General features: G+C 43.0%; 1 protein-coding gene across 1 annotated transcript in view; it reads left to right on the forward strand.

Annotated features, from left to right (window-relative positions):
* Positions 1-24,441, forward strand: part of LOC126530313 (uncharacterized) — a 40,080-nt gene extending 15,639 nt beyond the window's left edge. Inside the window, exons 2-5 of the mRNA XM_050177633.3 lie at positions 8,536-8,605; positions 9,946-10,089; positions 12,888-13,111; positions 23,781-24,441. Of these exons, the coding sequence (XP_050033590.3) occupies positions 8,536-8,605; positions 9,946-10,089; positions 12,888-13,111; positions 23,781-23,972 (630 nt within the window). The 3' untranslated portion in view covers positions 23,973-24,441. The remainder of the gene's footprint in view (positions 1-8,535; positions 8,606-9,945; positions 10,090-12,887; positions 13,112-23,780) is intronic.
* Positions 24,442-26,082: the final 1,641 nt, after the last annotated feature.

Consider the following 26,082-nt stretch of genomic DNA (forward strand, 5'->3'; position numbering starts at 1 on the left):
TTGAATCAAAGATACTGCCGGGCAGGACTTGTCGTAAGAAGAACATGAGGAACCGGCGGAGACGGAGCCTCAATCTCGCGCTGGAGAAGACGCAGCAAGGTTCCGGCACCAGGTGGCTCGAGGTCTTCACACGATGAGGTAGGAGTGGTATTAGGGAGCTGAATGAATTGTTCTTAGAAACAACAGCTCTTTGCTTCTTCAAAGCGTCGGCACTGTCTTATAATGTCGTCGATGGTTGAGCACCTTACACACCAGTATATAAAGACGGCGTCGTCGACCCGCCGAATGAGAGCTAATACATCTTGTATGTACACAACGAACGGTTCAGTAGATGTTTGCGCGCGGCACGGAAGTGTGTTCTCGGCGGCTCGCTGGCGCCCAACTGGCTTCCCGAAGAGCTTGTGTAGCTTATGCTTGCAGGTACCCAAATGGTCAATTCCTCCTCGTGGGTTTGGAAGCAAACACGTATCGTTGAGGTAATAGGTGATGGTAGCCAGTATTATAGTTGGTCCCACCGGTTGTCCTTACTAGCTCGTTCGTATTCAATTAGCCAGTCTTTGACGTCCATGGTGTCGGTGCCGGACAAGGAGCCAGGATCTCGGCGTTGCGTCAAGACAATCGGTGTTGTGGTAGCCAAAGCCAAAGCAGCGGGCCTCTCAATCGACATGGTCGAATGTCGCACAAGATGTCCGCTGCTAAGTTCCGTGATGGGATCGTGATTTATATCACACCTTCACCAAGATGTTACGAGGAGATCTGCAGAAAAGGGGGTAATTTGCACTACACTCTTAAGCAAGTGTACACCCTCTGGGGTGCATATAAAAGAATCAAAAGAAACATGTAACTACACGTAAGCACTTTTTTGACTCACATATTTAAATTTCATATTTCACATATTCACATATTCATTTTTACTGAAATTTTACACGTGTTATATGACGTTTCGAGGGTGTATACATAGCGATGAGAACTGGAAATAAATCTATTGTTGAAAGTTAGCGCTGTGTGTGTCAGATGTGCCTTTCTGTTGTCCTTGTTCAGCTTGCGCTACAACAAAATAAAATAAATGTGAACGCGTGTGCATTTCTCCCGAAAAGTTAGGGATTTAATATCTCGAAACTAGTGTCCTCTTGAGAATTTGTTCCAAGTGGATTCGCCTTGCGAACTCCATGGCTAGAATTTGTAAATTGCAATGTGGGACATAAGGTAACTAGCTGGAAAATTAATTAGTGAATTTTGTTAATTACTGAATTATGCGATTTCAATTTTTTTTTACAAGTAATGTTCTCCTCTTCTAGTAGACCAGCTCTTTGACTAGAATTGTGCTATCTGTCACAGGCAGCCTTTAAAATTCCCGAAGATGTTTACTGAAGCACTCGGCATATATATACTCGCCCACACAAATGTACACAAATAAGTGTTTTGCTTACGTTTCGTCATGATCAACACCGATCAAGACAGTAAATGTGTTAGTACATTTGTTCAAAATTCTGCGTCACCTCTGTGTCGTGTTCTAACAGCTTCGCTGGTCATCCGCCTTCACAGAGTGGAATGGCTCATAATATTATTTTTTTAATGTTCAGTTTTTGCTCTTTTTACCTGCGACCTTACTGGCCCAGCTTTCTGGTCAACCTCAGTTTGACCTTCGAGCAACGGCTGCGGTTTGAGCTCTGGGTTAATGCTTCACAGCGGCTGCTTCTTCCGTCTTACAACAGCTCTCCTGCACATACTTTTTCGGAGCCTGGGCACACGTTCAGTGCGTCAACAAATACTACAGCAGATCCGTCCGCTCTAGCCCCACGATGACAGTGAGAGCTTTGAACGATTCAGCAACACGACCATCAACACTAACAGTCACTGACATTTCTTGAGTGACTATGACACATTTTTCAATGACTAGCGTGCGTCGCTTTGCATATTTATCACATAAAAGACAACAAAACTACCGCTATCAACACAGTCGACAATTCTGCGCCAACTCGTAGATGGAAAACAAGCATTTCAGTATCCTTTGAAGCGAGCATAACGCTTTCGCCAAATCAAGTCAAAATTTCCTGCACAATCTTGAGGCTCGCAGCTTGACTGATCTGTTTTCGAAGGTCTCTCTATCATAATTTTGTCCCGCTTTGGCGCCTTTCTTTCTTTTTTTTTTTTTGTTGCTGCATTTGAAAGATACGGCGGTAGGTTGTGGAAAACTTTGGACACACTCCCTTATACGAGACTTCCCTTACGCCTAGCGATTTCAACAATTTTTCCTCGTAGAAAACTTGGGTATACGTTTGCAAGATGTCCTGGCTGTGAAAATGCATATCGCAGACTCGCGATTTCTTTGAAAGCCTTTTGTCCGGCGGGGGAGTGGCACGATCCCACGCAGCTTGGAGAACCGGATCACGCGGAGCCCAGAAGTGGCTCGATGGTTTGTTTGTCCTTGGGCAGCCGGGCACACCACACGTCGGCATTGCCGACGGGCAAATGCCCAGGCTCGATTGAAAACAGGATCACGTGTGCGCCTTCTGCCTGCAGACTAAAAAAATCCGGATGACACGACGCATTCGCTCACGTATTATCGCGTGCCTGATGAAAGTTGCTGGGGCCTGATGCGACTACAGCGTCATTCAATGCCATCGTTTGTGGCGGTGCCGTGCAACAGCTTTAGAGCTTTCAAACTGAAGCAGGTTCTATAAACTTTGGGCTGAACCACTCCGCTTGTAGCTCCTATAGACACTAGTCGCAGAGTTACCTATAGTAATTATTGTATGAAACTATGTGATTTGGAATTTCCGCCAATCAGGTTATATAAACGTTGGTTTGGGCGGATGTGCGTCAGTACCTGGCAGCTTTCTGACAGATATCACGTGGGCCCACAAGTAGGTGGCGGCAATTAAGCGTACAAAAGTTTGTGTATTCACCTGCTCAAACCTAGATGAGGCTAGGGGTCTTCAGGGCGAGTTTGTGTACTGACCTACTCATACCTAGAGGCCGCTAGGGGTTTTCAGGAACACGAAACCGGAAGGACTAACGAAATGGAGCAGAAAATTACAAAGGGGCACCTCCTGGAATAATGCTGCGCATTAAGCATGCCGCCGTGACGGTCCAGTTTCGATCTCCAACAGTTCTCACAAACTCACAGCGATTACCTTTGAAATAATAAATACGGTGGTATGAGCACCACCTTCTTGTACAACCTTAGTGCATCGGGTAAAAGAAATAAAAAGCACCAGCCCATCAAAACTAATGCATCAGCCTTTAATTAAAGGAACCTCTCGGAAATAGCAATGCAGTTTTATAGATTTAAAACAAATCATTATTGCAATGACTATTCCATACCAGGTTTCAGTGTAGTGTCCATTTAGCAAGGGCGCAAGTGAGTGCAGGTCGCCCTTTCTGCAGCATGGGCATTCGTTTGGCTGTGAACGCGATTTCGCCATGTCATGGGGACCGATTCACCCGCCGGGGTGGCTTAGTGGCGATTATGTTTTGCTGCTAAGCACGAGGTAGTGGTATCACATCCCTGTCACTGCGGCCCCATTTACATGAGGCGAAATGCAATAACGCCCGTGTCCTGTGTATTGGGGGCACGTTAAAGATTCCCTGTTGATCAAAATTGGCCTGGAGTATCCCACTACGCCGTCAGTCGTAATCAAATCGTGGGTTTGGCACGGAAAACGCCAGAATTCACTCTTAGAGGCTGATACAGTCGAGTTTTCTTTTTTTTTTCTATTTATTGGCTCGAGCATCGAGTGACACTCTTTTTTCTTGCGCAGCACTTCCGGTTTACCTCGTCAGACGACCGGGTAGGAAATTCAAAATAAATCAGAAGAAATGGGAAAAGCAGTACAGTACAAAATTCACATGTTTTATTATATATATGATATCAGAGCGTAAGTTTAGTTACAAGTTGAGTTACTGAAGTGTCTTGAATAATCAAAATTGGTTAGAAATCATTGAGACGACCGGAAACGAAATTAGAAATAAATAAGAAAAAATAGAGAAATATACTGCAGTGCAAAATTCATGGGTTTCATTGTAGATATTATATCACAGCATAAATTTATTTACAAGTTCAGTTACTGAAGCGCCTGGAATAATTAGAATTAATTGGAATGCTTTAGCCCAGACGGTAGTCGCTCAGCTCACTGTTGACAAATTTGTTGAAATCGTTGGCGCAACAGTACTGTCAACCACTTCTAAATGATGTTATCAACATTGTCTTTATCATTGTATTGTTTACCAAATGTTTTTGGAAATGTGTGATGTGAAGTGATGTATGATGCTATCAATTGTATAACCATATGTTTATCCTTCTTCCTTTTTCTCTTTTTGCAAAACATTATATGTAATTGAAATAAGCTCTTTGTGCGTTATGTTTTTGCCATACTTATTGCTGTTAACATAGCTCTATGAAAGTCTACTCTTGCCAAGTGCCCATTTTGTATTCTTATGTAAATGCCTGTACTACTATGTCTACAGACCTTTCTAACCCACTCCTGTAAAAATCCCTGATGGGATTGACAGTATCACAAAATAAAATAAATAAATAAATTACAAATCACTGATTACCGCGCACCAAAACACAGAATCGTAGATTTTCAGTGACCTGCCACGTGAGCATGACCTTGGCGAATTTCCTGGAAACCCGGAAGTACAAAGCGGAAGTAATCACTTCAATATTGACGTCACATACAAGAAGGTGACATGGTATTTAACCGGCAAATAATCGAAAACAGCTGCCTCCGAGCACGGTTCGTGCGTTGCGTTCGGCTTAAGGTAACCTAAAAAACACCGTCACTGAGGTACGAGTGTCAACTGGAGACGCATAAGTCAAAGATTAGGGTCACATACCATTTTTTTATAGAGCACACGCATTGCGACTTCCTTGTAGTATCTGCTTATAGCACCTGTGGCACTGTGAATGATGCCGCCTTTTATGGCACTGTCAATACCTACTGTCAATGATTGGCCGAGAATCGAGAACTATCAATATAAAATTTAGAGCTCATGTAACATGAAAAACATAAACGCAAGTCGAATATAAGAAGGCTACAGTGCAGAAAAAGAAATTATGCAGTAGACATTATTCAGAATAACGAATAAAAGAAGAAGATAGAAAATGAACAAAACTTAGGATTCTTAAGTGCCCTTAACGTAAACGGTAGAAATGCACCGCTGACTAAAGGTTAATGTCACCATGCCCTCGAGCCTAGACAGTTAAATCGAGTCTAACGTACCCCTGTATTCAGAAATGCATCTGAAGTAGAAGCACACGCATGCCTTCATCTAAATGGCGCCCGTCGTGAACGCGCCGCAGGAAACACAATGACCGCCTTGGCCATGTTTACGCCAAGCATCATTTAGATCAATTCAATGGGCTTCAACTTACGATGCATTTTTGAATATAGGGTAAGCCAACAATGCGCAGTACTGGGAGTCTATTCTAAGCGGTAGCTTCATTTACATTTTGGCCACTTTCCATTGTCGTTGTTTTAGCAAACACGTTTTTAAACTGAAAACAGCTTACTCGTTGGGGTGCGTGCCTGTTTCGCACCGAGCGTTGGACGTAATGGTCGTGAGGCCTTAATAGCTTATGAAGATATTTGTGCTACCTTTTCAATATGCGAGCGACCGCCTGCATTCTTTACGGAATTGCGCAGTGAAACTATTAACGGTGCCTCGATACTCTCACTGAAATAAATATACTCCCCAAACAGCATAGTTCATTTGATAAAGCCAAGATTCCTTAGCCTTCTATCCAAATTCGTGGCGCGCCTGACTAATCGGTATCTCGCCGATTGATGGTGCTGCTCCCGGAAATGGTCTGCAGATGGTCCAGACAAAGGCGTAGCCAGGGAAGAAGGGGGGTGGGACAGGGCATACACTATCAAGAAATGATTACTTTTAAAGTAAGAAAACAGCATGGCATGCTTCATTTTTTTTACAAACTAAATGTAGTTCTTAAATAATTTCGAATAGATGTGATGAGTAGAGCAAATACGATTGAATTTTATTTTAGTAACAATAAAATATGTAATTGTGTTAGCACTACTGGAAGAAGAAATGGATGTTAACCTCACTGCGAAAAGACGAGCTCGTAGAGCTCGTATTCTAGGGTACGCCCCTTTCAAATGTTTCGGTGTTTTGATCCTCCGTGCGGTTTTCTGAATTTCGGTGGCACGAATGTCACGCTTGCTGAGCTCGATGTTTCCGAGGTGCGTTAGATCGCGAGTCAACGTGTTCAATGAAACGTTTTCACGTGAACTCATTAAGGAACACCGGACAAGTGTAACCTTCAATGGTCTTCGCGCGACTGCTTTGACCGACGGACTCGCACCTCGGGGGTACCTGAGGTTACCCTGGTCATGCAAGGGGTAGTTGTCCCACAAGAGAGACTTCAGCTCGCTTGTAAAAACTGGGTCATTTTGTCCTACGCTCCGTATTTTCATTCCTCATTGTGACACGTATGATTCATTTATTTGTCGTAGCTTCCTTGTTATATTGCACTACAAAACTTTTCAACGGACAGCAAGTTGCATGGTGTGAATGACGCCACATACGTTACTAAGTTACCCTCTGCCAAGATTACCGCGCATGCATTTTTCCTGCGATCCGGAAAAACGGAGGAATATCAGGTGTTTTAAGTTGCTCGAATGAGACACCCAATCTTTTTGAAAAATTGTAAGTCAATCTTTATTAATGAGAATTGACATCGACCCAAAACATATATCTAGATCGTGGCTATGTGTTCATGAAAAATAAAAAGTATAGGTTTTTTTTACAAATGTGCAAGGCAAGAAAATACTTTTAAGTTCGAGCAAAGGTTGCACTATGTTCTGGTTGGTGCAGTCAGTTACTCTATGTTCGTATGTGTTCTAGTCACGCTTGTATTGAGGCCGCTGTGCGTGAATATGTTGATTGCACATCTTGATTGTTATGCGCAAGGTCTTTAGGAGCACATAGTGCTGATGCGCATGTTCTTTTTTTTTTGCGGCCACAGTTGGTGTGGACTCTGTTTCACACTGTATGAAAGCTATATGTTTGAAAGCTGTCAGCCAATAAAACTCGGCTATTGTCTGAAAGACGGGGATAAATTTGAACTACTTTTGTTTCAACACCACTTCATTAGCATTGTTGAGCATTACACTACACTTTATAGTCCCCTAGATACCTGAGAAACTGTGGCATAAAGCTAAAGTATGTGGCACGTCACCGGTTGCGCTTACCCAACTGTGGAAAACACAATAATCAAGGATCAAGTTAATGCCAAGGTGACGAAAGCACTGAGTAATAATTCTTGCAGAGGAAGCGAGGCGGAACGGCAGTTCGTCTAAATTTAATTCATTTGCCACTAGTGTGAGTTCTCCTATGATAAGGCTCTATAAGTATAAAACCAGCGTCGACTTTGAGCACCCATCCAGTGGAGCTTCAAATTCTCAATACCTAGTCTACAGCGGGCTCTTGTCAGGCTGCAGGATGTACAAAAAAAACCGGCGTAATCGTAAACCAACAAAAAAGAACAATAGAAGAACCCTTGCGCGAATGAATAAAGATAACGTCACTCTTTCTTGACCAGACATAGTGCCACTTCTGCTTGATGTAGTTTTGTTCCCGAAAGAGTGTCCTCTCCTCACGAATTGGCACTAAGTCTCATATACCACTGATGAACCACCATTCCCTGAACACATGTATGGAGGCTTCGCTACCACCAAAGAACATGACACACACCGGCGTCACTACCAAAAATGCTTATTCAAGGAAAGGTGTCGAAAAGAAAGAATATTTCTTTAACGCGTGCGCAACACATCGACAATGAAGAAAGTCCATTCTCGTTTTTTTTTTTTTCGGTGGTTGCTTTGCCGCATACTCACAGCGAGGCATTTCGCAATGATGTGTTTTCAAGATGGGCTTTCTTTGCACGAATGGCGCATAATACAAAGTGATTGAGTAAACTATATTACGGATAACAAGCTGTTAATGTCTGAAAGTGGGCGGCCACCCTATTCCTGGTAGCCGCGGCGCTGTGCTGATAGCCTAGACCTGTTCGCCAGCCGTAGCTGGTCCTGAGGTCTTGGGCTTGACAAGCGGGCTTCCCACTGGTGTTCTGTTGGTGCTTGGGTGGCCTTTGTCCGCGGGTTGTTCTTGCTTTCCCAGACCATGTGGTAAAGGGTGCTTGGCGTATGCAGAATTGGCAATCTTTTGTATATGTTGAGGGGTACATCGCGTGTAGTAGAGTACCGTGGACGTAATTCCCCATGTGAAGGCGTACTATGACGACTCCTTCTCTGTTAAGCTTGCAGTGTGGTTGGTGGCAGATACTCCCGCCAGCTCTTCTTGTAATGTTGTAGAATGTTTCAGTATTTGCTTTGTATCATTTCGTCTTCGTCTGGTGGTAGACGATGTCCTGGTTAGGTTGTCCGGCGTAAATGTTCACGAAGAGCGGCGCGAGCCACTTGGCTTCCCATCAAGGATACAACAAAGAATTTTAAAGAAGTTCTGAGTTGCATATTTACTGATCGAAGTACTGTCCTCTTCATCTTCCAGCGGATGGGACCTCTGTGGAAGACTCCATTCTGCTCCGAAGACGGCTTCTGCTCACCTTCTTGTGAACCACGTACGTTTATATCACTCGCCTGCTGATTGCAGTATTGCAGTGCTAACGCATGATTCATAAAATGTTGTTACGTGGCTATGTCAATCTACGATTGGCTTGTCCTTTCTTTAACCTTCTTGCCTAATACACAACTGAATTAACGCACTTATACTATGCATTCTGACATGTGAATTACAAAATAACTTTAGAAAAACAAAAAGTGACTTGGACAAGATCTTAATGTCACGGCCTTTAAACCCACAGACGCAATGTTCCAATAAGATGGGAGACATCTACTGTATCTCTGTTTCTTTGCTATCGACTTACATTTAATATAATCACATTTCCATTCAGTTCAATAACATGCAAACCAAAATTAAATAAATACGTGAATAAATGATGTCTCTTTAATGTAATGATTGAGCAGAATGCTGTGTAGACGTGTCCACGTGCATTTCTTTAGCATTAACAGCGCCATTCTCGTGCTCGTAAATACGATGAATATTGACAGAGATAGAGAGGGAAATAAATGGAAAGGCGACAAGGTCAGTAACATAAAACATATATTGTTTACTATGTGCGCTCGAGTCGGGGGAAAACAGGAGCAAGATATGCTAAGGAAGAAAGTAGACAATTAAAAGATAATTCGATTAAGTGTTTTACGGCCGCCCGTTAAGGCTAGCTCCTCAAATATAGTATCTCAATCTCAGTCCTGTTAGGCTCCACCTATAAGAAGCAATTTCGCAAATATTTTACACTAATTTAGGTCCAACAGCGTTCCACTTAGAATCACAAAGTATAAGGGATAGCGTTCTTCCAAGTATTCAGGCTTGATACCTGTTAAATTCACACACCAATAAAAAGAATCTATTATCCAGCGATATAGCCACTGTTATTTCGAGCAGAATCCTATAAACCTTCACCTATTATCTGGAAAATGTTTCGACACAAAAGTTACCGCAACTGTATTTCGGCCGGTTGGAAGATGTCCCGCATGCTTGTTACCCTTACATATTTGTTGTCATATACTTGTTATATGAATTGATATAGTAAAAAGTTAAAGTGAGCAGAACATTATTGTATATAGGATGTGATTTTACAGAGGACACCTTTCTAATTAGGCAAGTGGAACTTATTTGCGAAAAAAAACTCTTATAGCTGCAAAGTGGAACGAGAATAAAAATGTAAGAAAGGAAGTGATTATTCTTAGCGCCGTCGTACAATACCAAAGCTAGTTATTTGTATCTTTTAAAAAAGAGTGGTCGCGTGTCAGTATTTCTTACTGTTGATATATTGGGCACGGCGAAAGGTAAACAGGGCGTTCCTAACGAATCATGTCTATCGCTGTTTAATCCCCACAGTCCTGCACATCCCACGCCTGAACGAGGCGTGTGATCGTGACTTCGAGTGTCAGATGCGCACGGGGCCGATGGCGGTGTGCCGGAAGCGATTGTGCAAATGCGCCGAGGGTTACTTCATAGCGAGCAACACGACTTGCGAGAAACGTAAGTGGATAATCCTCGATTCTCGGAAAATTATTGCACTGGAAGTACGAAGAGTTCCACCAACGTTGCACCTCCTTTTGGGCCTCGTTATTTTGATAATCAAAAACGACAATTTATGAAAAGTACTTCTGACAGCTACGTGCGAGGCCATATTTATATGCTGAATCACAATGCAATAATAATCACAACCATAATAATATTTTGAAACAGCTGTCCGCATTTATAGGTTTTGATCCCAACGCTTGTCCACCTTGACGCATATGTAAATGGAGCAGAAACTTTTCATATGTTTGCAGTATGAACATTGAAGCGCCGCCCAAGACTTCTTGCTGTTTCGTTCTCAGAATTCGCGCTAACGAATAAAGGTTATTGCTTTAGTTTCTTTTTCTTAATGCAGACGTCTTTTATGATAGAGGCACATGTCGAAGCATTGATATATGTTTTTAATGTAAAAAGTTTAATACTACCATTAATGTCTATGTGGATCTTTAAAGGCTATGTTATGTATTTGGAAGATATGACTGGGTCATAAAATTACGCTGCGGTTATCACAGCGCTTGTGCACAATCCTATTATTCCTGTACCACTGATGCGTTTTGGCGCCTACGTCGGCGAAAGAAGTGAATTCAAGCGACAACTTAAGCGCGAAATGAAGGGGCGCGAAGATGAAACGAGAGACGTGCTGCTATTTTCTCCTGTTTCATCAACGCTCGCTCGGCACAGTACACGTTGAGCACAACGATACTTATCAGTTTCTATAAAAGTAATGACAGCCCATTTTGATCTATAATCGTGCATAATAATTGGTCATTTTACGAGTTAAGCCGCCTTCATCGCCAAATATTTTTCGTTCAGGCAGCGCGCATTTTCCACGCTCACTTATAGCCTAGCTCGCCACAGTGTTTCTGGGTTGCCTAAGCATGGTGAGAAATTGAGCCTCGCCTCGCTCGTTTGTCCAACAGTGACGCTATGCGTCGCTCGAAAAGTGCTTTGCAAGCATCACTCGTTCATAGTGGGGCCTGTAAGCTGCAGGCGTCAGTAAGCAGCGCAAAATATTTCAGGAGGGGGAGATCGTGGACTTGATTGCCGGCTTAATTTTACGAAAAGTAATTGTTCTTTCCTTGGCTGAAGTGACATGCAAGGTGGGCGGTGAAGGAGCAATTGTCGGATAATCTAATAGTTTCAGAACTTTTTGAGCGCGAACAACTAATGCTTACTGCTGGACAGTCAGCTGTCGATTTCAAACGATGGTTTCCGAAAACGAAAAAGAACTACTCGGAATCGGAGCGACCTGCATGACTTGGTGTCAGCGGTCGCACTCGTGCAAGAGTTTTCGATCCCGTCGCCTACAAACCATGCCTGCTCGCAAACACCTAGCCGCTTTCGGATACGAAATAGTAGTTGGTAAAACAATTCGCAGAAAACAGCTTCCCCCCAATGGAATCGGTAGCTCGTGCGCGAATGCACTGTTGATTTCGACGGTGATGGTATTCTGTGACAATTAATATTGTCCTTGTGATGCCGGCCCTAAAGCAAAAAAAAAAAAAAAAAATAGCGACGTGTAATTTTTTACTGCTCTAATTCGGTGAGATGTTAAGCGGGCTTTTTCGTTTTAATGCCGCATTCTACAAGTTGTGCCAACTAATGTTAACCAAGCTTTTAGAAATAAGATGCAGAATATACGACGGTCAGACCAATGGTTTTTTAACAGCATTCACATGTTGCAACCAGGAGGATTTACTTTGTTAATTAAACCATCAATAATCAGAGGTGAATAATTAACGCACATTTTATGTAATTACTGAATTGACAGCACGAATTCTTATAGAGCAGTAATAATTGCGCTATAAAACACAGAATTCAACTGTTTTCAGTGGGCTTTGTCTCGCGTAATATATTTTTTTTTCAGCGTTATAAGTGAAATGGGCGAAATTTCACAATGGCCGCATCATTACGCGTCCGCGCTGGTGGGACACCAGCTGCCCCAGGCGTCACTAGGAAGAACTAACTCTGCGCAGTGCCGGGCTCGGCGGCCCCCGGAATATGGCGGGGCATCGGCACTGGCCACCGCAAACTGCGGGGCTGCCATTTCTGCGTGAAGCGCGAACACTATGCGGTGCGCTGCGGCGTTGAGGAGGAGGACAAAGCCATCGCACTGCGCAGAAGTAATTCTTTGCAGTAACGCCAGGAACCGCTGGCACCGAGGCGCGCGTACGCGTAATCATTCGGATATTATCATATTTTGCGCGTCTTCTTCATGACGCAGAGAAAAGTAATCACGTGAGGCACAGCCAAATTAAAAGCTCTGAATCGGATGTTTCAAAACACAATGGTTATTTTTCTTTAAACATAAGCGCCCTCGATTCAGTAAATAAAAATTTCGTTAATTATTCAGATATAATTATGGATAGTTCAGTTTGGAAAAAAAGAACCTTATGTTGTGGTACGTCAACGCTGGCAGATTACCACTGGTTGCGTCCTCGTATATATTCTATATTTTATTTCTAAGACCTTGGCCAGCGATAGCTGGGACACCCTGTATACAAAATAGGCGAGTTAAGCTCTGGCTCGCACGTCATTAAATCAACGCGCCAGATAACTTGTGTACACCCTTTCCTAGTGACTATACGTTCAGAAACGTGCATTCTTTAAGCCTGACTTCTTTTTGTCTTTTTTTTTTTTTTTGGACAGGCTGTCTCGTGGTCGTAATGCCCATTATTTGCGGGGTATTCTACAGCCGATCGAGTCGTACCTGTTTCTTACGGAGTGTTTTATCTCTCTCTCTCTCTCTCTCTCAGTTCCGGTGGAGGGCTACTCACTCTACCCGGGCGCACTGGAAGGCGGGTACTTCCGGCTTGCCACAAACGTGGCCAATTTCAGCCGGGCCTCGTCCGAGTGCGCCCTCGACGCCGGCGCAGAACTGGCCTACGTGGCCGACGGAGACACCAACCGCTTCCTGCGCGAACTCATGCGGCGCGCCAAAGTGCGCTCGGCGTTCATTGGACTCACCGACGAGCAGCAGGTGAGGAATTTTGAATAAATTATTTATTTATTTATTTATATATTTATTTATTTATTTATTTACAATGCTGGTAGCCTTTTCAGGCTGTGACTGGGTGGTGTGAAACACCATAAACATATACGAAAACAAGATTTCTAGTGAAAGCGAAAGTGAAAGTTTATTTTGTCTTCAACGAAACGAGGGCGCCAAGACAAAAGGCAAGAGCCTGACAAGGTCCCGGTCACCCGTAAAACAGCTGGCATTGTGCACGAGCACTTCATAACAAATTCACAATGAATTTCTCAAGCATTGTAAAAGCATGAAGCAGTAAGTTAACATCACAAAATTTGTACAACAAAAGAATAAATTGAATACCCAACTTATCGTATCAGCGGCGTAAAGATACACAATTTTTTTTACAAACATAAAAATATCAGTCCTAAAACACAAAAACAATATCACACAGCTTATAACATGTGAGTTATAGAAAAACATTTGAAAGGTAGTAATACAAATACAAATAAATACAAAGTATGTCGAATAAACAAATATATGATTCCGTTTGTTCCAATAGGTATTTTTAATTGTAGATTTAAAACGTTTTTGTGGAAGATAATATTCAGTTTCAAAGGGAAAGTTATTTATTACCGTGGGAATTTGGTAGCTTAGTGTTTGCTTGCCATAATTGGTGTGTGTGATAGGAACAAGCTTACGTTTCACCCGAAATGCATAACGGCTGCTGGAATTATCTGGACAAGAAAAGAACAATCTATGATGATGAATGTACTTAGGTAGACAGAAGTTGTATACTTCTTTTACTTTAAGGATGCCGTATTTCTGAAATAGCGGTGACGTAGGTAAATCTGAAGGTCTGCCATGAAACCCCTCAATAGCACGCATAGCGCGTTTCTGAATAGAAATTAGTTTAAGGTAATTGCTGGACGTCGTAGTTCCCCATACAAGGATACAGTAAGATAACCTTGAGTACAGAAGTGCGTAATACATGGATATCTTTAACCAGGGGAGCAACAAATGAGATATCTTATACAAACAGCCGACTATTTTAATTAAATCAGACATTAATTTGGTGGTATCAAAATTCCAAGAAAGATTCTCATTGAACCAAACACCAAGAAATTTCTGGTTTGAAACACGCTTTAATTCAGTATGTTCGTAGAAAATTTTCAGTGATACATTCTACTGTATTAAAAGGATGTAGTTATATTAGGATGTAGCTGTATTATGTAGTTAGTCTTTGATAAATTAAGGCTTAGCCTATTCGTCAATAACCAGTTATGTAGCTTTCTTAAATAAGCGTTTGCCGTAGCCTCCATTTGGGACAAGGAGTGGGATGAAAATAATATATTCGTATCGTCAGCGTACACGACCAGATTAGGCGATTCGGATATGCTAGCGATATCATTTATGTATACTAAAAACAATAACGGTCCTAATATAGATCCTTGAGGAACACCATGCTGAATTGCCAATTTCTCTGAGGGTATGCCATTAACTTGAACATACTGTAATCTGTTATTTAAATAGTTCTTTAGCAAGTCAGATGCAATACCACGTATGCCATAACTGTTGAGCTTGCGTAGCAGGGTGTTGTGATGAACGCAATCGAATGCCTTTCGGAAATCTAAGAAAAGACCAAGAGTGTACTGTTTCATTTCGATATTCTTAATAATTTTCTCTTTTACTGTTAAAAGCTCCTAGTCACTCTTGAAGTGTGTCTGCAGAATTGCAGTTAACACACACACGAGAATCAAGACTGCTCCACTCAACAACAGTTCACGGCAAAAACACACACACACACACACACGTACGTAAGAAAACCGAATCTGCGATGACATGCGCTGTCGGATCATACACACACCGACGTGTGCACGCGAGCACGAGGTGTCATTCGGTTGAACGGTTGTCACATGGTTCGTGCAAGCTTTGGTCGTTTACAAAGAGAAGACCTAGGAATTGTCCACGATTTACTGGACGGCAAACTTTAGCGGGCTCTCCACGTCAATACAGGAACCCGCTGGTTACCACAAACATTCGATTGCACCTATTCGCGACACCCTAAACCAAAACTAGTGTAAAATGCAGGCGAATTTACACCGGTATTTGATGAGTGCTTGTACTACAACGCTTCATTTTTTTTTATAGAGAATGTAGAGACAGATATCTAGGTACAGCCATAGAGAAAACACACTTTCATTTTGTCAAATTGGGCTGTAAAGAAACAGTGTTTTATATTTATATAATGGCTCTAGCCCCGTTTGGGAAAGCGGATACGAAGGGAGGAAGCTAAGTGTGGCTAGCTGATTGTGGGAGCTTCCCGTACGAAGCTTCATAGGGATTTTTGTTTTTTACATTAGCCCGCGGATAGACTCAATCTTCATATGACGTCACCTCCTTAGGCCGCTACTTTTCTGGAAATATCTTCAGTCCTTCGCGTTTCCAAAGTTATCTGCAGCCTTAATGGAGCGTTGTTTACAAAACCCTGATCAAGAAATCTCATCTCTCCCAACAAAACAGAACAAATCAGTGTATGGGATAGGCACGAATTTGTGATTAGGTTAGCCACTCTATGATACAATTTCCGGCACAAACAATATTATAGGCTCTGGAGACCGCACCTAATCTGCCTAGCGTCCTACGTAAAGGACAATTCTATTTGTAACGTCGTAAGGTTAAAATATAGAGCATAGATACGCTGTCGCAAATGCATGTTATCCCTTACGAATAGGTAATCACAATATCCGCGACAATCAATTATATTCTTGTCTTCTCTGCCCTGAGATGCTGCCCTTATCCGAGTCCTGAAATACACGATGTTGCAGCTGTCATTGCGCTTAAACGTTGACATACAAATTTAAAGACGTTTGTGCAGACAAGTATTATGACTTCTTGAATACAGGCTGGGAACCTGAAGCATTTCTATAAGAAATGTGAGGAGTTATTGCGAATGAAAGTGTAGTACATTAACAGTCTCGGAAGAGAACAGCAGTTTACGATACGTAGCGATGCACTGGAAGTGGTAAGGGAATACATCTACTTAGGACAGGTAGTGACTGCGGATCCGGATCATGAGACTGAAATAATCAGAAGAATAAGAATGGGCTGGGGTGCGTTTGGCAGGCATTCTCAGATCATGAACAGCAGGTTGCCATTATCCCTCAAGAGAAAAGTGTATAACAGCTGTGTCTTACCAGTACTCACGTACGGGGCAGAAACCTGCAGGCTTACGAAAAGCGCTCTACTTTGATTGAGGACGACGCAACGAGCTATGGAAAGAAGAATGATAGGTGTAACGTTAAGGGATAAAAAAATAGCAGATTGGGTGAGGGAACAAACGCGAGTATATGCCATCATAGTTGAAATCAAGAAAAAGAAATGGGCATGGACAGGACATCTAATGAGGAGGGAAGATAACCGATGGTCATTAAGGGTTACAGACTGGATTCCAAGGGAAGAGAAGCGTAGCAGGGGGCGGCAGAAAGTTAGGTGGGCGGATGAGATTAAGAAGTTTGCAGGGACAACATGACCACAATTAGTACATGACAGGGGTTGTTGGAGATGTATGGGAGACGCCTTTGTCCTGCAGTGGGCGTAATCAGGCTGATGATGATGATGACATGTAGGATGCTAGACATAGATCCGGTAATTACAGTTAAGTTCGAAGGATGAAGCAATGATGGCTATTGCAAGCAAGTCAGGGCTGTGCTATTGCGCACCACCAACAGCACGCTGGAGAATCCCAGGCGTTATGGGATTATCCGACCTGACCGTGAGTGTGTGTGTGGCGAACCTGCGTCGATAGAGCCACGGTGGCACCGCGCATGCGCGAACATACATCTGTTTAAAGGTCAGCCACCAAATGGTGACGGTTGTCGGGGGATCGCCTTCGAAGAAGCGCCTGCAAGACGCCAGTAATGCTGTCACCTACGGACGCAGAGTGAGTGAGACCACAGGACACATTTAAAGACTGCCATCTTTCCTACTCATATAAATGTGTAAGCTGCCTGTCTTGTCTTCTATGGAATTACACAGTGATTCCAATTACACAGAACACTATTCACTTGCTAAACATTTTTAACCTTTCTAGGCTTACTTTTATACCCATTACGGATGTACTAAACTACAAAGTATCGCCGTGCCACGAATTTCCGCAATCATCATGGCTTGACGTACTGAAATAAAGCAGAGAGAGAGAGGGGGAGGTTGTATAGAAGGCAGCGAGGTTAATCAAAGGTAGTTGCGGTTGGAGTTTTGCGGCAGCCTAGCAGAGAACACTTTCGTGTCGAAAAGAATTCATACTTAAAAAAAACAATCAACCGTGTTATACGGCAGCTAATACGTTGTTTTACATGTTCTCGCTTTTCGTTGTTTTCAATTCCGGGTTTCTCATTCCAGCGTTGTGACGGCAGCCTCCCGGCTACGTTCACGGGGCTTGCGCGAGCTGGGAAATTTTAAACTTCTGGGGTACGAAACGCGCGAAGCGCTAAATTCCGATCAGGGAGCTTTTTGCATAGCTGTCACAGCGTTCCACACTAGGTACAACATAGAGTTTACTGCTTCAGAAGCGTGTTTAAACTCCCTTATCTAGTTTAGTTGTGTCTGACTTATCAGTTGTCAGATTGGCAGACATCTATGAACAGGATTCTTTTTTCATAAAATTGGAGTACCACCAACGCCACCCAGACTACGTAGACTGTGCACGCCTCTGTTACGGAGCATGAATCTGCACCATCTGCGTGGTACGCGGCAATGCTTCCTTAATTGGTACTGACGTGGTATTTTCTTTCCTTTTTCGGCATCAGCTCATATAGTGTATGCAGTAAGATTAAGTAAAACGGACAACAGAATGTTCGAATTTTTTTTGGAGTAATGTCGCGCTCAGCTCATTTATTAGTTGTAATTTGCAGCTTCGTCGTTTGCTGTCTTCATTTCCAGATCTGAAACTTCACTTTGTTGCTCAGGGGCCGGCAAAACTGAAGTTGAATGTTGTAATGCAACAAAACACATACTTCAACACAACTTCACTTCTATGTCGAGCTTCGCAGATTTGGAATACTGAAAGCACCTCGTTGCTGAATACACGGACTGCAAGCTCTGTGGCCAGTTGGCGTTGGGTTTTAGCCTTTAAAAAAATTGGCTGCTACGGAAGCTCATCGGCCACAATATGGTTGTCTGCGATGGCGTTCGCAGCTGACAAAGCAGGATTGCGTAACTACATTTGGTCAACGTGTCTCACAGTGTTGTAAAGGCATCATTCAGTTCAAACTGAGCCATTCGTCTCCAGTCAGGACTCCTTTATATTTCTCACATTTCAGCCTCCCTTAAAGTGTATTGCCCTGAGTGTACTACAATATGATCAATTAGTGGCATTGTGTCTTTCAGCATTAAGAGCGCCTGTTCAGACCTAACAGTGTAGCACATTGTGCGAGGCACCTTTGCTTGCGTTTCTGCGTCTTCGCATTTTTCACTTAGGACATCTGCGCAAAACCGCAAGATATATGATATTCAAAGCATATCTAGTGATCTAGCTACAATATATCCATTAGTCGCTTGCAGAAGGGCACCGTACGTCTCATCAGTTGGCTTGATCAACATAACTATCCTGTCGAATGATGTGTTTCTTGTGACTCTTGAATACTTAATGAAATGAGCATGCGTCACAAAAACAAAATCGCCCGAACATTCTGCCTTTCCAAGCAACACGAGTAGCTTTTACTAACGGAGAAACATACGCCTGCTCTGATGCCGCATGACGAAACCATTGCACTATTACAATGACACAGTGCACAATTGCTTACCTCGGAGCTTTTGGACAGAACCAGGTTTTGTTTTCGGGTAGCTCCGATCCACCTAGTTCTTGCCTTGCACTTCAGGCGAGAAAACATGTGGGTGTTTTGCACTGACTTACAATTCCCGTTACAACCCGACCCACAACACGTAGCCGGCAATTCGCCGGTGGTTGCACATCTGCACGACGCTGCTCATCACACGCCCTTTGTTGCGAGAAGCCCCAACAAACTTGATAAAGGGTCTCTCCTTCAGGCAGCCTCACATCATTACACAGCACACCTACGTGTCACGCAGTACACACGCAGTTAAAAGCACAGGTGCGCAATGCCATGGCGGTTTGCAGAGACTACATACTGAAGAGGCAGTCAAGCAACGTGGTGCCTCTACACGTCCCATGAAACACGCGTCGCGTTTGAAAGTGCCTATCAGAATCTACTGTGCAGGCTCCTTTCGCAGAGGCTCTACCGGCGTGATAATTGCTGGCGTAGCTGTGCTAGTACCGTGGCTAAAGTGTACAAGAACCCTAGCCTGGAAGAACCACGGTACCACCCTCTGGCGCGAGCTCTCAACGTAAGCGCGTTTTCACGGAACTACGTGCCATCGATCTGCAGCTTTAATTAAAACACAACAATGTCGCGGTGTTCACTTATTCAAATGACACTATAAGTCAAACTTAGAACGATAAATTTAATGATAATTTGCCGTATAATTAGTTATTCTTGACAAGTATTAAAGGAATGCTTTTGCAAAAGTATGAAGATATACCTTGAGTAACATATCTGGTTGTGAAAGACCTTCTGTATAGCAGGCCTCTGTATGACGTGGCTTTAAAGTTTGGGCTATGCTCTCATTATACGCATTTCGATGGAAGTGAAATGCGATAACACCCCTGTACTTAGATTTAGGTGCACGTTAAAGATCCCCAGGTGGTCCAAATTTGCGGAGCCCTTCACTACGGCGTGCCTCATAATCAGAGAGTGGTTTCGGCATGTAAAACACCATAATTTAACTTAATTTATGCTCTCATTATAGGTGACAGAGCATGCTCCGTCTCTGGTACATCCATTTTCTCGAACCTTACACTAATACGAGGCACATTTTAATGCACAGTGCAAAGAAGAAGAGGTTGGAGGTGAATATATATAATGAAATCAGGCAAAAGTCTTCGACCGCCTAAACATATCTTTTCGAAATATTACACAGGGACAACTTCCCAAGAGGCGTCATTAAAATATTTAAATAGCTGTGCACTGATTTATTAAGTATTGTAATAGCAGATAATGAAACACTCAAAAAGCTTTCATGTCTATAGGGAAGTCCGCCAAGTATGTGTGTGTTATATTTTATTTGTTTTATTAATTGACACACTCCTTAGTAGGATGAACGAGACAACAAATGTCCAAGGCATCCTCTTACTTCGGCAAAGTACGGTTGAAGTAGCAGATTATGTAGACAACGTTTCCATATTTGTAAGAAATGGATGAAGCTTTAGTTACCTTATTGAAATGTTTAACGAATACGTACCAATATGTACTGTACAATTAAATTAAAACCTCCCTACAAAAGAGAGGTTTTATTTTATAATCTCCTTATGTCACCAAACGAGAAATGCCCACAAGAACAAACAGCTAGACACGCACTCTTCGAACGCAGCTCTGCCAGTCCACTATGGAAGATAGTGTAGCATGCACATTAGGTAAACTCCGATATTGAATGCTAATGTAAACGTGATTTTTTAGCGATTAGTCATTCTAATCATAATGTTTGTTATTTGGAAAAGAATGAATGTAGCAGCAGTAAGGAAAACGCCGTAAAGGGTAGGGTTCACCGCCATGAAACAACTTAGAAATGTGTTCAGAGGGGCTGGTTGGTTCATCAATGGAATAAAACAGAAACAGCGCGACACAGGACGAGCGAGTAAAGAGCACAGAACAAAGCGCTGACTTGCATGTCACCTTGCATGATGTATTTATACGCTGCTTCCGCAAATAATACATTTGGTCGCCAGTCAGCGCTGTTCTGTGCTCTTTACTCGCTCGTCCTGTGTCACGCTGTTTCTGTTTTATTCCAAACAAATTCGACTTTTTCTATTGGGGTTTCTGTCAAATGAACTATAGAAGTAAGGGAACATGTCCTTTTATGAACACTGGCACACAAGAATTTTCAAAATAAGGTAATGCAAACTTCAAGTGCCAGTGATACAATACTCAACAGAATAGAAGCAGCCATGCGCACAGAAAAAGGTGTGATTATAAAAAAAGAGAGAAGTGCATTTACTAAAAGTGCGATATAAATAAATGTTGTATAATTGTTTGATTTTGTATGTGAATGGCATACGGTTGCAACGTATTGTCAAAAAGAACCAATTTATGAAGTGCCCGCTAGAAAGCTGTTATCTAGCAGAATGTGTTAGAATGTGTAATTATAATAGAAGATAGATTGTGTTATTACTTATAACACTGATAAAACGTGAGAAAGAATTAGGTCTATGCAAGTTGTAAACATGATACATCATTCCATATACGTCCCCCTTTGGCAGCGGTTTGATAAAATAGCGACCTCCGGCTGACGTTCCTGCATGATACAAATCCGGGGTGTTCACATCTTCATGCCATAGCGTTTCAGGCCCCTTCAAAGGCTTGAGCATTTCATGTTGCCTCGCGGGGAGTAGCAGGAAATCATCTTCGGCGCGAAACAATCAACAGCCGGTGCACGCATCTCGTTAGGAAGTCAACTGTGTTCAGCCTCTGCCGCCCGATGAAAACACTGGTTCAATACATTGGTAGCCTGAACTTCCAAGTCACTTCCAACTTTAAGAACTTGGCTTTTATGGCTATAATCTTCAATGCCGGCTGTCATCATTTGGGAGTGTTTTCCTTTTGTTCCCACCGGCTCGCAAAGTAACACACGTCGCCAGCTTAAGAAAGCAAATAGTTTTTTTGGCATATTTCGCCCGTTTTCTTGGTGGTTGGCAGCCGGAGTTTTTCTGCGCGACCGAGTTGCCGGACGAATTCATCGCAGAACGCCAACCAGCTCTTTGAGACGCACGAGCTGTCGCACGAGAGGGTTGTGGCACCTGTAAGTTTAGATACTATAGCATGATATAATCCATGGCGGTGCCGTGCCAGCCCATTGCCTGGGCTCGCAGCTCGGGAGTGTGTTCGCCACCGAAGGCCGCTGTGCCTCTTTTGTAGAGATGCGCTATTTATTTCGTTTTGCCGTCTCTATGCATCTTCGCTTGGACTGACTCCTATAGTGCGTGGGATGAGCATGATGCCTTTCTTTCTTTAAGCCGACGCTATAATGCTACGTAGAAAATGTACGGCATTTTAGAACATTTACAATTGGCCCAGGCCGAACTTTGGCGTTTCTGGGCCCGAGTAGAAATGACATCGATGTTTTAAATTGACGACATGATATAGACAAAAGTAGGTACGATTGTATAACACGTAGTCCCAGAAGACTTCACACACGCACACACGCTCGATGCATGATGCTTGATAGCCAGCTATATAACACATCATCTATTTCCTCGGTGCTTGGAATCTGCATTTATTTCTCAAAGAAGCGAAGATGTCTATGAAAGTATGGCAGAGCTTGTTCACCCTCCTAACATTCGCCACACACTGCACACAGTAAGAACTGTTGTGTTGGTGCAAGATCAACTTTATCAAGTGAACACTTTTTGAAACTATAATGGTTTCTTTAACGATTGGTTTGTTACCTTACATCGACTTCTATATGGGTATGAAATCTTTGCAGCAGCAAAGCTAGTACGTTTACTTACAACAAAATGCATAAAATTCTCTTTTCTTTGTCTGTCCGAACGAAGGATTTCGAAGGTTCTGATGGTCATTTGGAAAATTCTTTCATCGCCGTCGGCACACAGATCATTCTTACATTTCGGAAGCTTGTGCTGGATAGGGTAAATTCCACTTACTCTAAATTTGACACGTGAAATACTTCGCAAGCTGCAAACATATCGCCCCCAAGCAATTATCAACAACTGGGGTTAGCATAAGTATGACAATTCCCTATAGCGTTACAAAGCAACTACAACCTTAAACTGTCACCAGAGAGTTACCCCAGTGTAGACTGTGTTTATGCGCTGCCTTATTTCAGTATGCTTTGCATTTAGGAAAATGAGAGATCACCCATTCCTCGGGCAACTTTGAGCATACCATGAACGTAAATTTTGATTATATTGTGCAAGGTCCGCATACTACTTACTTTTTAATATCTGTCGAACGTAAGTCCCAGTAGTAATATATTTTTCTCAGGCAGGGGGGGGGGGGGGGGGAGGGTATGTTCATCAGCGTGATATTCTAGAACAACACCTTCTCGAATACTATGTACAATTGTACACAGCATGTGTACAAATTCAATGGATCATGTAGAGTTATCAAATAGAGGCCGATACCAAAAATTTGGTATTTTTTCTAAGACAGCCTTTTCATGCTGCGGGCGTGTGAGTTTGGAAACAAATCAACCTTGGCATATGGCGAATATGCCATTTGTGCTGCATTGCGCCAGGTTCAGTCCTTCTGTCTACTCATATTTGCCAAAAGTCGAACTAGGCGTCTTCGGCCAGCGTTCTCGGTCGGTGGTTTTTGGTTGCAGATGGTCGCTTGTTAAAATTATTTAGGTTATCGATGTCAGCCTAACCAGAGTGCTCACATGATATGCAGGTGTGCGATATCGTACACAGGTTTAGGTCCACGTGAAAGAACCCTTTGCCGCCTTCTTTATAAGTGGGAACAATCAGCTTCGTACGATACCTACAGTATACTACTGCTAATACAACTGGTGATCCTAATGAGAGTGGCTTCTTGCACCTGCCCACATATTGGCTTTTCTGTTCTTCTTTTGTCTCGCCTGGCAGGAAGGCGTGTGGGTTTGGGTGGCCAACGGCCAGAAGCTGCGTACCACACAGTTCTGGCGTCCTGGTGCTCCGGACAACGCAAACGACGGCGAACACTGTGCCCAGCTGAGCAACGAGATCGACTTCGGCTGGGACGACGTGACCTGCTCGACGGAGGCGCGCTACTTCTGCCAGCTCCCGCACCCAAACTGACACCTTGGTTGCGATGGACCGCGCCTTTACTATATTAGCCTTCCATATCACCCACGAGCGCTACACGACCGTTGTTTTATAATATTTATTTATTTTCAATACTGTAAGCCGAGTCGGGCTCCCACACGAGGAAACAAATAGATTACGATCTTCGTGCAGTGCAATGTTCACTATGAATTGCGTACACAGTGCTCTACATCACAAAAACAATGACTAAATCTTTTATTCGAAGCATTATACTCAATAAGAATTGTTTAGTGAAGGCCGGAATAAACAGTGGTAGTCCAGAGATTGACGAAAATTCGCCTGGTGAGTGTGGTTACTTGGTCGAAATAAGAAAAGCACTCGCCTATGGTACAAATGACAAATGAAACAAACACGTAGTAAAGCTCCGGGGCCACTCCGGATCCTTCGTTCGCAATAAATTTTTATTCTTTATACCAAAGTTCATTGGGAACACGGGATCAGTAGCAGGATAAAAGCCCCTATATGTGTTTGTTTTCTTTGACCCTCAGGCGAGGGCTTGTTTTGTTTCGACCAATAAACAGTACCATTCACTGTGTAGTTGATTCTGCGAGGTACTTTATATCGATTTCCAGTTCTTTATCTTTTAGGTTCACAGCATGGTTAGATAGGGTAGTGCAATGTCGTAAGCGATAACACGTGTAAATGTATAGTTATCACTTGAAGTATTAGTTCTGTCAAATAAGAAGGTTAAGTAGAATCCATCGGAGGATGGTTGCCTGTGTCAAGAGCCAGCTTCGTGGTTTAAACATGCTGAGGTGTCCTCTTATTTGCAATGTGAGCGTGGGTGGTAACAAGACCACGGTGTCAAGGACGGCACAACGACGATAGAAATGACGATGATGACACAGAAAAGACGGCCTGGTGACAACAGCGTGACGGTGAGCCTGGAAGTGCTTCCAGGCACCAGACCTTAGTCGACCTGCATTGATGAATCAGTCATTCGTTCTTTTGGATAACTCAGTCATCGCCGAATATTGCGTACTTTCTTGCAAATCACCTCTGCTTCTCCAATCTCTCTGCGCTAGCTATCTATGGAATTAAGCTTCACCAAATTTGGAAAGCAAGGAAACAAAGCTCTCGCTTAAAGTAATTCTTGTTCCTTGTTTTGAAATTAAATATACACTCATATACGCAATCAGATACGTGTGCGAAGCAATAAAACGAAAAGTGGTACCTCTTCGTCAAGTTAGTAACTTTGTGCATTCTGGTTTCTACACAGCCAACTTCGTATGCGAACGCTGCTCCGGCTATGACAATGTCAAAACAGTGCCTCACTGGTACCAACATTCACTTAAGTAAATCGTGTCATCTATTGATACATGAATTTCTTCCCCTTGTAAAAAAATTTGATTATCATTTGGTAAAGGCCAGGTAAATATCAGCACAGCGGCAGTAACAGCTGCAGCAGCAGCAGCAGCATGTTTTTCATTTCCACTGCAGGACGAAGGCCTTTCTCAGTGATCTCCAGTTGACCCCTGTCTTGCGCTAGCTGATTCTAACGTGCGCTTTCAAATTTCCTGATTTAATCACGCCACCTAATTTTCTGCCGTGCTCAACTGCGGTTGTCTTCTCTTGGCGCCCATTCCATTCTATAACTCTAATAGTCTATGGGTTATCGGCCCTGCATACAACATGGCGTGATCAGCTCAATTTTTCTTCTCCTAATGTGAATTATAATATCGGCTATCACCGTTTGTTCTGTGATCCAAACCAATCTCTTACTGTTTCTGAACGTTTCCTCAACGTTACATCTAACATTTATCGTTCCATTGCTTTGTGACCTGTCCTTAATTTGTTATCTAGCTTCTTCGTTAACCTCCAGGTTTCTGTTTGCCCCATATTGTAACGATGTTAGTAAAACAAGGATATTTATTAAAGGCGAACTTGTGCCCAAAAGTAAATGTAACTGCGGTCGTGAAGAAATCGGCGGCAGTCGCTTTCCCAGACTGGGCTCGAACCGTCTTCCTCTTCTCCTCGCGTGACACCTCGTGCGCGTGCCGCATGCGAGCCGGGTCCAACTGGCTGCCCGTGCCACGAAGATCGCTGCCTGTTGTAACTGAACAACACCACTGTGCGGCGTGCA

The sequence above is a fragment of the Dermacentor andersoni genome, chromosome 5 (genome assembly GCF_023375885.2).
Source record: "Dermacentor andersoni chromosome 5, qqDerAnde1_hic_scaffold, whole genome shotgun sequence".
In the NCBI taxonomy this organism is placed as follows: Eukaryota; Metazoa; Arthropoda; class Arachnida; order Ixodida; family Ixodidae; genus Dermacentor; species Dermacentor andersoni.